This window comes from Ischnura elegans, chromosome 8 (genome assembly GCF_921293095.1).
Source record: "Ischnura elegans chromosome 8, ioIscEleg1.1, whole genome shotgun sequence".
Classification (NCBI taxonomy): domain Eukaryota; kingdom Metazoa; phylum Arthropoda; class Insecta; order Odonata; family Coenagrionidae; genus Ischnura; species Ischnura elegans.
The window spans coordinates 57,382,487-57,395,710 of NC_060253.1; the positions used below are offsets into that span (position 1 = coordinate 57,382,487).

Sequence of the window (13,224 nt, forward strand, 5' to 3'; positions counted from 1 at the left end):
CTATGAAATGTATATTTCGTAAATTCGCGGACAATGCCGTTTTTTTATCAACAGAAAAAATTATCTTATGCACTTTTTTGTAGTCAAGGGTTTGTTGTTTTACTTTGTTGTGTGTCTCTTAAAAATGGTTGAGAATAAAACTCGAAGTAGATAGTGGATCCTGATTTTTTCTCCGGACTAACTGTCGAAGCTTGTGTAGTTGCACGAAGACTTTGTCCACGGGTTACCGAAATAATATTTTTTATCACAATCTTCAACGATACTCATAAATAATTTTTCTAAAAACTACAATTTAAATAAAGAAAATATAGTTTGCCTCCTTCATTCACATAAATACTGAATATTAATGTAATCTTGCACTTTTTGGTAACATAAATGTATACTACCAACCCTGAATATGTAAAACTTAAATTATTGGATTTAATTAAAGTATAAGGGCGAAGACATAATAAAATTAAATTATTCCCGTCCCATTTGGATGATTTTGGGATCATCTGGCTTTGGATATCCGTGGGACATCCGATAGATTTCCTGATTGCAAACGGACCTAGGTAGGATATAGTGGACATATAATAGATACCCTACAAATCATCATCATCACTGGTCAACAATCCTAGGATTGGTTTGACACAGCTCTCCACTCAGTTCTCCTATCAGCTAATCTTTTCACACCTACGTATTTCTTCTTTCACTTCTCTCTTTACTTGTTCCATATATTTTGTTCGAGGTCTTCCTTTTCCATTCTTGTCTTCCACTTGTCCTTCGACGATTGTCTTCATCAGGCCATCATGTCTCAAGATGTGGCCTATAAGGTTGTTCCGTCTTCTTATTAAGGTTTTCATGAGGCTTCTCTTCTCTCCTACCCTTCTTAGGACTTCCTCGTTACTAACTCGATCGATCCATTTGATTTTCATCATTCTTCTGTAGCACCACATTTCAAAGGCCTCTATCCTTGCTTTCTCCGCTGCGGTCATTGTCCATGCCTCACTTCCGTATAGGAGCATACTCCAGATGTAGGTTCTTATAAATTGTTTCTTTACTTCCATATTTAAGTTTCCCGCTGTAAGCAGGTCTCTCTTTTGGTGGAATGCTCTCTTCACCTGGGCTATTCTGCTGATAATTTCTTTCTTGCTTCTCCCGTCACTAGTTATCTTGTTTCCCAAATAACAGAATTCATCCACCTCTATCAGTTTTTGCCTCCCTATTTTAATGTTGGTCTTGACTTCTTCTCTTCTGCTGCATACTAAGATCTTGGTTTTCTTCGTGCTTATTTTCCGTTGATATCTACTCATTACCCTACCCATATTAACCAGAATATTTTTCAAATCCTTATCTGTTTCTGCTATAACGGCTATGTCATCGGCAAATCTTAGCATGCTTATTTTTTCTCCATAGATATTCACTCCCAATGCCTTTTCTTTGATTTCCCTACAAATATCCGGTGTTTTTAGGGTTGACCTTTTCCATGGTACTTCTGATATGTATTTCAGCATATAAGTAGCATCGTACAACTAAGATCAATTCACGTGTAAATTGACTGGAAATGTTAGGGCTTTTTGCATCGTACAATTAGGTAAGGAGTTCAACCGAGGGCCATACGATTAAGAGAGTACAGTGAGTCCTCGTTTAACGTCACTTACCGTTCCCGAAAAATGTGACGATAAACGAAATGACGTTAATCGAAGCATAATATCCCATAAGAAACAATGTAAAAAGTGAATATCGGCTCCTAGATCTCACAATTCCTACGCGAAAAAAATGTTAGCGTATCATATCTGGGGCATTTTTTACGGTGGGAATGCCAAACTATCGCATAAATACGAGTTCCTGTCTTCATCGACGACAATAGCTGCAGTGACGTAAATCCTTCTCCATTTTTGTATCTTCCAGCATTTGCTTTTCAGCTTCGCTATGGTGGTTGCCCGAGTGAGCGTCGCCTGGGCATCATAATCGCTGAAAAATCGTCGCAGTTACAGGAACCAAAATTATTGTGAACTCGGCAAAAAAAAATTAACGACAAAAATTCTGAGTTCTACACGGAAAAATGCCTTGAAATCACTTTTTAGGTTCCTGAAAACCATTATGTCAAGTAAAACCTTGCGCACCTACGCAAGAATTCATTTTGCAGAAATTTTTTGCTAAAACCGTCGTCGCAATTAAGAATAAACACACCGTTTTACACTTTGCTCAGACTGACTGTATTGCCGTCCACAAAACGAACAACCTGCAACGCCCGCGTCTTCGCCTTTTTTTCGCGCGAAATTTAAAAGACTTGACGTTATCGCGAAGCGTAGGTGCGATAAACGAATGACGGTCTCAAAATTTTCGTGACGCTATCGCGAAATGACGTTAAACGGGGTGACGTAGAACGAGGACTCACTGTATTCCCTAATAGTAAAACATGTATTTACTCTGACCAAACCCACTTTTGCCTAACCACTGAGGGTTGTTCAACTTATAAGTACCGATAGGCTTCTTTACAATAAGTTAGTCAAGGAGGTTAGCAGCAGAGACAGAATAAAAGAATAACACTCACCAAAGTCCCATAATAATTCCAGTCTAGTAACATAGATCACTGCTTTCCGATCAAACTTCACCTTGAGCACTATTTCCTTTGAACTAGAATTGTTATTACTACAAGATGATGAAGATTTAAAAATGTTCCATTGGTCATGATCCTTTTGATTCAAAAGCACCTTAATATTGTATCCAACATCCTTCAATGCATCCACTAATAAGGGAAGAAAAGTCCAACAACTAAATATTTTCAAAACCAAATGATTAGTATAATATTTTATGTGGTTAATTCACTTGTTTTTCTTGTATATACTTAAAGTCATATGAGCTTATAGTCAAGTAATTTGTAATGAATCTAATCATGATTAATTACTTTTTTGGGAAGACATTACTATTTAAAATAAATTATATTTGTCTTTTGGTAACTGTAACTGAGCCTAATATTTTTTTTTCTGCGATTGGACTGTAACTGGCAATATGTATGTAGGTACCTAAAAATGTTGACAAAGAAGATAAATTCAGTAGTAAAGAAAAGCAATGTAAACCAATATATATGCACATATATGCATAATTTCCCCTTTATAGTGAGCAAGTATATTAATCCTGATATGGTTCCTGCAGTTTGTAGAAATGAAAATGGTTTCAATTTTACTCTGCTATTTTGGATTCTGGATTTATAGTATGGTTTGGCAACCTGTAAAGGCTTGAAGGTCATCTGATCTAATTGGCTCAAATATACCTGCAAGCCACATTTTCAAACTAGATAAACAAATTTTGCACATACATAAATACTAGGATTTACCAAGGTATTTTCTTAGAGTAATTGTCAGTGAAATAAAGTAAGAAAGAAAACTCTCAATATGGGCTCTCATTTTGTACCCATAAAAATTTCTTAAAATTAATAACTATATGTAGGCTATATAAAATGCTTTGGGGCCCATATGCATTCTGTGGGACATGAGTTAATGGGACCCCTGATCCAGACTGTGCAATTCTGTTTAGATTTTTTAAAATTTATTTTTATTGGTTTATTGTATGTGTGTTCATTATTTTTTATTATCTATTATCTGTGAAATTATTTGTAAGACTATTGTTAATGGGTTATCCCGTAAATAAATGAAATGAAAAAACACTTACTGTTACTTTTTAAGGTGTTAGGATTCCAATGGTCCATACTAAATGGGAGTCCTTGATGTGAAAGATCTGTAGACCTGGTCCACTCTTAAACAATAGGAAGTAAATATAATTAGTTTAGGGTTAAAAATAATGATATAACAAATATTAAGCCCCATATGAACATACAAAGACTCCCTTCACACAAGGCCTTTTTGTGAAACTTCCAAATCGTTCATGTATTCAGTAACCGATGTGTCTTCCATATGAGAGTCATGCCATGGAACTGGGTTTTAACTGTAATTTGTGCAAAGAGCAAAAACTCCTCACTTTGGCAGGGGAAGAAGAAAGGCATAAAGGAGAATAGTATAAGGTCTCGTTTCTTCACACTTATTCCCTTAAGTAAACTTATACTTTTAACCCTTGAGCAGGCGTGCCTGATATTTTTACACGACCGGGTGCGAGGCATATTTTGTCCACGATATATGCATCTATATGATAAAACTCGATTTATGTTAAAATTTATCTTTATTTGTAGAAATTAGTTCAAGCGTGTACATTTATAGGTGAAATAGATATAAAGGTACACCGGTGGTACAGCTGGTACACGGCCGACCGCACGGCATAATTCATACGCCACCGGTGTAGGGTTCCTCTCGCCGATCTAAAAAACAATTGCTACAATACAGCTTAGTGCTTTAAAAACTCATGCTATGGGTAGTCAAAATGGCATTGTAAGAATACATGAGGCCATTCAAAAAAAGCAAAGCACAGGGTACATGGCAGGTCGCACAGTGTACTTTGTACTCCAAGGGTGTCGGTTCCTCTTGCCGATTTAAAAATAAATTAGCTACAATAAAATAAAAAAAACTTGGACTATGGGCAGTCAAAGTACATTGTAGGAAAACAGGAGGCCATTCTAGAATGTATGTACAATGTTGAAATCCTTGGTTTCCGAAGATTGGCGTACATACTTTATACACCGGCGTGCCCGCTCGAGGGTTAAGTATGCATCCTGGTGGAGCCAGTGATAAACTTTATGTGATTAGATAGGCAACATTATTTTGCATGAGTGTTGATGTTCCAAAGTGATGGATGGAAAGTCAAGGAAGTTAATCTCCTGCTCAGTTTCCTTTACTTCTATTTAGCCATTTAAGACTTTCTTCCTCTCATTGGTTAAACTATTATAAAGGAAGAACTTAAGATCTGATGCTTTCCCGGTGAATATACTCTAAAAAGGCTATTTGGGTTTCCAGCCGGGCGGTCTCTCTCCATTCTTCCGACGTTTTGGAACACGAGTCAAGTTCCATCCTCAGGGCTAATAGTGAGTGGATGAAGTTTGCCAGCTTATATAGTCTTCATCGGTTGGAAGGTCTAATGTGATTGATTAACATGAGTGTGGGCAGGTGTACGTACGTTGGGGAAATGGGGAAAATCATTAATGCCAGGATCAAAGAACATAAGAGGCACCTTAAGCTCTGCCAACCGGAAAAACTCAGTAGGGAAGGATTTTTTGTTACCACAGACATTCAAAGACTTAACCCAAATTTAAGTCTGAGACAATTTGATCAGTAGAAAAGTGATTTACTTGCAACAAGCCAGGACAACAACAAGAGCCAAACCATATCCATCTAATGAGATGATAAACGATTTCTAATTGCCTCAAAAGTTCTATTCGATGGATAAAATTAATACTGAATCTCTAAAACCTATGGTAGTTAACAACCATTCCTTTGACCTATGTATTCATATTTTTCCGTGTGTTTTAGGGCCGTATTCTTAGTCAACCCTGTAGGGTCAACCGACCCTGGATACGTCATCAGCCCCTACATAAACCGATCTCGCCCTACATATGCCAAATCAAGCTCTACATATGGCCGTTTTTGGAACTAAATGGGCCCTACTTGATTTAGGGTACCCGAACCAACCCTACAAAAAAATGGCGGGCAAATATCGTCTGCTGATCACTTCGATTAAAGAATCTACGTTACAATGGATATTAAGGGAGATGACCTCACGCAAGCAATACGCCCGAAAATTATCGGACGTCTTTTCTTAGTTTCATAGTTAGTTCCCATTACGCCACAAGAGTGGTAAATTGGCGCTGCGCCATCATCTACGTCATTTCAGAGACCTTAACGACGGAATCACCCCCCACCACTTATGTAGGGTCGACTGAAAAACGCATGTAGGGGCCTTTTGTTATGTAGGGACGGATATGTAGGGTCGACTAAGAATACGGCCTTTAGTGCTTCTTAGGTACTGCAAAAGTCATTTAGTCACAATTCTCTCCAACATTATCGAAAGAGAAGCGCTCTAAAGTTCGCACACCTTTCTAGCCACGCGAGCAGCCACTTCATAGACAGTAGGCTCCTCGCCTGCATTCTCAGATCTAAAAATATCGCGAACAATACAAAAATATTTAATCTCATCTCTAAAAGTTGGTAACATCGATTTGTTTAGTGCCGACAAGAAGCCAAAAAAAGGCACAAGTCACCTCACTACGCATTCGTTTTTACCTTCTACCATCTGCCTATTTATTTTATCAAAGATGATTGCCCTCCCAGGTACACACACAGGATGAATTTTGCTGTATTCTGGACATAGTAGGGGGAGAGGCGAGTGGGGAGGGGACGCAAGCGCCACTCTTCTTTCCACTGTGGTGCGTGGGGGTTGGAATATTTTCTATGCGGATGCACACTCAAATTTAGAATTTTGTGGCTTAACGGAGGCAGATACATCAAAATTCATGAAATTTTTAAAGCAAAGGACAGTTACTTGAAAAAATCAATAGGGAATGACCATAAAATATTAAATTTTTCAATTTTTGACCGTCCCCCCATAAATGAAATTTGAGCGAGGGTCAGGGGTTCACCTAGAGGTCACAAATTTTTTAGGCCTTAATTTGTATCAGTCCCACAACTTTTATTAATTGGGCCAGATGGATTTGAAAAATTGATTTTTCTGATCCACCCTACTCCACATGCTACTGTTTACTCAATGGGATGTCTATGACTTACCACTTTTCTCTCCCAAGTATTGGGTAAATTTTTCATCTTCATTTTTTGTTCCATACAATGTAAAGCATGAACTTCCAGAAGCAAATATTGGAAATAATGTCATATTTTCTCTGGTGAATGTCACAGATTGGTTGGTTGCTGTAAAGACTGCTTGCACTTCCATTGGGTCATTTAACTTTTCTGTTATGCTGTGATCTGAAAAGATAGTTCAATAAAATGATGTAAATGGTGAGGAGTTAGCACTCACAGTGATGCTTCTAAAAATTATCACTGTCTGTTCAAAGAAAATCCTTTCATAACTATGTTTGTGACATTTCAGTATTATTAATAAAACATAATACACTCTAAAAATATTACATCACAGATTGTTACAAGCCATTAAAATTAGCCAAAATACTTGAATATTAGGTACTTTGATGATGCAAAGTTTAGGCCGTACATTATGGGCGGTCATCAAACAACTTTTTTCGAAATTCAAAGTTTGACATATGTCAAAATGTAGCCTGAGGTACCAAATGAACAGAGAAAAAATTTTGTTTAAATGTTTTTTTTCAGCCGATTCTCCACCAGTCATGTCTGAAGTTGTCGAGAATGAAAATGTTGAAATATTAAGATGCAAAGAAAAAAAAACTAAAAATTTCTTAATTAATGGCATATATTTTATATTATTTTATACGGAGATGAGGAGATCCTTACCTTAGGATGGGAGAGGGGAAAAGTGTTGTTCTATATAAACGGTAGGGTCATATTAGTGCGATCATGCCCATACGAGTACACCAAATTAAAATATACGCCATTAATTAAGAAATTTTAAAAGTTTTTTACGTTTCTTTGCATTTTAATACCGGTGATTGTATAAAAAATGTGAGTATTCGATCTATGTTGCTTAACTCATCAATTTCAGACATGACTGGTGCAGAAAAAACGTGAAAAAACCATTTAAAGCACGGCATATATCGCTGAAATAAGGTAAAAAAAGAGGGAATGTGTTGCGGGTTGCATACTCTACAAATAAATGGCCCCGGCACCACCATAGGATGTCAACCTACAGGAACAAAATTTTTTCTTTGATCATTTGGTACCTTGGGCTACATTTTGACATATGTCGAACTTTGAATTTCAAAAATACCTGTTTGAATACCGGTACATTCCATCTCAGGAAATAGAATATTTAATAAAATGATGTAAATGTGATGAGGCACAAAGAAAAATACAAAAGAAAACACACCAGCAGGGTTTCGGATTCTCATTAAACCAAAAAGGAAGCCTATAATGTGGATACATGCGGTATATTTTCCTTAGCACCAACTTTTTATCCACAGTTATAATCAAGATTCAATATTAAAATTCAGATTACCGATTTCAGATATGAAACTGGAATGAAACTGAAGCTATAGGTATTATGCCATGGACATAGACCAGAAAAAAATTACCTGATCAAGTTCATTATTCCTAAAGTAGAGAAAAAGGCAATTATGTGTTGTGGGATGCTTATTACCCAAGAAATCAATCTGGAGTGGCACAGTATTATGTCACCTAATCAATATAAAATAGATTGAACGAATGTTTTACGGTAGAAAATGACCTGAGGACTAATCAAAGATATTTGCGGGAATATTATTGCAACACAAATTTCTTTTGGTATTGCTTCTACAAATCTTAAAGTAAATACTACCTCTGAATTTTAAAGGAAAAGTAAAAACAAATAATAATAATAATTCACAATGATAAAAATTTTCATGAATCTTAATTGATATAATAATACCGGCAATATTTTGTAACTTTAGCAATCATGCCTACTTTAAGGTTTACATTAGGGTTTAGGGATAATGAGTAAGGACAAAGTGACCAAAATGTATTATGCTTCGAGCTGAGATCAAACAAAAGTGGAGATTACGTTATGAGGTTGATTTCAAATTCCTGGTCAATATCTACTTTCTTCCAAAATATGTAAATTACCAATACCAGCTGTTATTTGGAGGAATTGTTCCATAAAGAAGCTACGGAGGATTAATAGAATAATAATTTCACAAAAATTATACTTTAATCATTAGTCATGATTTCTCCTAGATGACTACGTGACATGATGGTTGTGAATCATAGTACATATAACTTTTTTTAGGATTGAATAGTTATCTTCAATAAAAGATGTTTCACATTTTGTTTTAAATTAATAAGAAGAAAAAGTGAAGGTTAATCAAAGCCATGGTTAAATTTCAAATGATCCCCATATATAATATACTGGGATAAAAATTTTCGTGCTACCTAAAGGACCTAATTCTGACACATTGTTTTAGCTGAGCATTTTGCATCACCACATCCACATTTACAAAACAACATGAACTCATTTGACACTTGCAATGTGATTGAATTAATTTATCATATTGGCACTTCTACTTACAGCAAATAGGTGGATCACTGCTCCAAGTTCCATTGTCTTGACATATTAAGGTGACATTTCTCCCATTTTTTAGTGGTATCAGTTTGTCTGTAACATTGTTCCCATTGTATGAGCAAAAGCAATGAACTTTGGTTTCTGATGGAACAGGAAAAGTTAGATTAATATCATTTGAATCTAAGGAGCAGATGGTATTGGCATATGATTCTGGTGCATGACATTCCTTCTTTAAGTTACCAGTATCACCATCTACAATAAAAGATGGAATCAATAGGAAACAAATCTATTAGTCCAAAAAAATTATTTCACACATAATTAACAGATGGTCTAAAACAACTATTTTTTTCCAAAGATAGCCCTCAATCCTTAAATTTTTATCACCAGCACATAAATCATTAGACAAAAAAGAGGTCATGGGCTATCAGTTACCACATATTTACAGCTTTTTGTGCAGACAGGAAGTATGGAATATTTGATTCAAGGTATAGACTACATATCCTTTCACTGAGTTACCTACGAAGTTCAGAGGTAGTATAAGAAAATGCACACTGGGGATTTTAGTGGGGGGTTTACCAAGACTTCACCGCAATAGAGTGGTTTCCTATTATTTTTTATTGCCTAAATTGAAAGATTTTTACTCCTGGAGTATGCATTTCATGCTTTTAGATTTTTAAATGACGATATCTATTTTTCATGATTAAATGAAAAGTGAAAAATTTCAAGCGTGCGAAAATCCCATGGCTAAGTATGAATTCTGGGAAGAGGCCATGTGATGTCATTCTGGATCCCGCTGCTGCTGTGTGAGGCCATTTTGGTGCGAAGCTATGAGGGCCGCAATGATGCAGGCTGCTAGCAGGTAGCGCTTGGCTTAAATAAGGATTATTACTACCCTATCAAACGAAGGAAACTTTCCAACCAACGGCAATTTTAATAGGTGATTATTAAGAAATGTTTCCCTGAGCACTGTGCCTCATGCGTGCATTGGTAATCTCAGACAATGTAAAACTCCTATCTACTTGTACTTGGAAAGTCCAGTATAGCATCTAGGTCCCTGTGACGTCACGTGGAGTGGCATCGCATGGGTGCCAATCTGGCCTTTTTCAAATGAGATTAAAATTGACCATCAACATTCGTCTAAACTGGAATTTCTAAAACCAAATAATTCGTATATTATGAATACACTAATGGTGAGTAATAAATCGCAATCAATGCATTTAGTTTTCTTTGATGAAGGAAACTACCCTATTTGAACTGGAATACTAGGCTTGTAGGTAATTTGATCAATGTATTACCAAATTCTTTACCCTTTTATGTCCAGTATAACCTTAGCAATATCTCGCTACATCCTATCGTCAATTCACGTTCAAAATACATCTCAAAGCCTTTTACAGGGTGTCAACCTTCATCTCTGTTTGTATACGTCATTTCTGTATTCAAATTTAGCCATCAATGGACAAGTACTAAGCATATGGCAGTTACGGAACACATTTTTGTAGTATTTTATGAAAATAAAAATATATTTAAATGTCTTTACAGAAAAATTGTCAATAATTAAAGTGGAATAGACTTTTAGGTGGGTCCACCAAGACACTACGTAAACATCTCCTCTATAAAAATTACAAAATATGCTCCACAAATTATACTGCACTGTGTGATGATGGTAAAATAAATTGGGCTTTCCAAGCTGTTTACTGGGAACAGAAATTGAAAATCCCTATTTTTTCTTTAGTACACACTTAAAAAAACCCTTGTCCAAGCAAAGAAAAGATTTTGATTACATCTAACTATTACGTGTTTTAAAAGTTGTTGCAGTAAACACTGATATGTATTTTCAATATCATAAAAGTCATGATAGAAAATGAAATAAGGCTGGTAACCATATTCCTAATGAATTATTCGCAAATGTGTAAATCAAGTTTGTTACAGTATAGTGGCATATAATATGATCATCACCGCGTGGTTCAAGGAGCTTACAAGAGCATTGATTAAAAATATGAGCACAAAATGGTCACATCCTGTTTTCTCTTAGATTGCTTTTTAGCATCAATGAATGTCATTTGTGAAAGCAAAACTTTTTAGACTTAATGTAAGAAAACCATTGGTTTTAAATTTTTCAGTTGTGGTGGATCTCGTTAACACATTTGCAGTGGCAATACCCACCAATGTGTCACACCTCAGCTCCGCTAGAGGGATAGCAAATCTAGAACATAATTCTCTGCATTTTGCACTTGTCACCTTTTAGCAAAAGAAGTTAGTGCCATAAAACTTGGTGCTCCTATTCTACAGATTTAAGATAAATCTTGGCAGACTGGACAGTATCACTGTAACAAGTCGACCATCCACAACCCATCAGGGTTAACCCATCAGCTAGCTTATATTTTGCACTCATTGTATACATTCCATATGTTACACAAATCCACCCCTAGATGCTACTTCTGAATGGAGCTTGACAACAAAAGTTAGAAATTGCAATAAATATATTGCATTCATGCCATCTGGGTTCCACATCCCACGTAGCTCCATCTGATACTGGTGTTGGAGTGCGTAATATTTCTTGATGCTTTATTCATATTGATAACATATGTTGGCAATTTGGATTATCATCTTCTTTTGTTTTGAAAGTACAGCTGCCTATTGATAATGCTTTGCATTGTGCTTGGTTTTTTATGCCACTTTATATGTATGTATCCAAGTGTGACTATGTTCTTTTATGTCTTATAAATTCTGTAATGAAGAAAGATTTTATGTGTTCATTTTCTTGTGGTCTGCTCCACAAGAAATCAGTAGATAAGTGAGAATCCAATTAAGAATTGAAAAAACCGGCCTAAGTACTGCCTTGATGCGACAGACCTGAACAGTGGCTTGCCCTGTGTTCCCTTCAACCTGCTCCCTTTTGCAGGAGGTTTCCGAATGAACCTTGAACTTTATACAACAGCTAGAAGTAAGCACGCAGCAAGGGTTGCGGCTTCGGAGGCTGTGCGCTTCCACCCATAAAAATTTTATCCTCATATCGACTACCTATAATACATCTGCTATGGAAACCACTAGCCTAGGGGCATCCACCCTTTGACACGTCATTTTTCCTCATTTTTTTTCATAATTTCTGCCAATAGCAACCCACAGACATTAGAATTGTTGTATAACTTTCATCATAATGTAAGCGGCACATAAAGCTTACATATTGAAACATAAGGTTTCCTAACAAGGGCGTACCCAGGATCAAAACTAGACGGGGGCAAGCCGTGGTCGTTCAAGTTGTAATGCAGAAAAGGTTACGCAACCAAAATTTCAAAAACATTATAACAGCACTTCATTGGTTTTTAAAATTATTTGCTCGGAAAAAATATATTTATCTTGCTTACATGTTTTATACTCATATCACTTTTCTTGGATTAAAAGGAAATTTGTTAAAAAATTTCAATTTTAAATAAATTTATTTTTCTTCCAGTGGGGGCAGCTGCCGCCTGGGTACGCCTATGTTTCCTGATGTAAGCAAGTTGACAAATAACATCAGTATAGGCAACCCGCATACCTCCCACACACTCCCAAAGCAAATTTTCTGGTTATGCGCCTGGCTAAAAGAACGTGAAGTCCACCTATATAGTGACCCAACCACAGTCTGAACCAAGGAAGGGAGATCTGCATCAAACATATTAATTGATAGAAGCTCTGCATCAGACAAATCAAATGGGATTTGATGGGGAGAGCTTAATATTTGGGGAGGAAAAAAATTCACCCATAAATGAAGCAATAGTCAAATCGAATTATGTCAAATTTGGTTATAGCCACCATAGCCACCTAGGTTATACGCACCTATTTGCTCGTGATGCTAATAACATCCGCTGCATAGACGCTCAACAATGCCCACTGAATCAAATCGGCTCATCTAGTATTATAAGGTCTATCTAGATGAACGGATTTGATTCGGTGGCCGATTGTTGAGCGTATATGCAGGGCAGGTATCAAATTGCGACCAATGCGATGGGAAAACGTTAATTCAAAAAAATGATTTTAAAAATGTCAGAATTAGCTTATTTCTTTAAAAAAATTGAAAGGGATGAAGTACAACAATAAATATACCTACCTTTCTGAAGAGAAGATGAAAAAAAGGCCGTAAATAACAGCAGATCGAAAAAATACATTTCCATGGTTAAAAGCTTTGTCCACACCCGGGGA

General features: G+C 36.3%; 1 protein-coding gene across 3 annotated transcripts in view; it reads right to left on the reverse strand.

Moving 5' to 3' along the window:
• Positions 1–13,224, reverse strand: part of LOC124163884 — a 65,453-nt gene extending 52,229 nt beyond the window's left edge. For 2 of the 3 annotated variants that reach the window (XM_046540992.1, XM_046540991.1), the window contains exons 1-5: positions 13,133–13,224; positions 9,052–9,297; positions 6,651–6,845; positions 3,655–3,738; positions 2,537–2,731 (exon numbers count right to left, since the gene is read on the reverse strand). In XM_046540992.1, coding sequence (XP_046396948.1) covers positions 2,537–2,731; positions 3,655–3,738; positions 6,651–6,845; positions 9,052–9,297; positions 13,133–13,196 — 784 coding nt within the window. In that variant the 5' untranslated portion in view covers positions 13,197–13,224. The remainder of the gene's footprint in view (positions 1–2,536; positions 2,732–3,654; positions 3,739–6,650; positions 6,846–9,051; positions 9,298–13,132) is intronic. The other variant, XM_046540993.1, reaches the window with a different exon arrangement.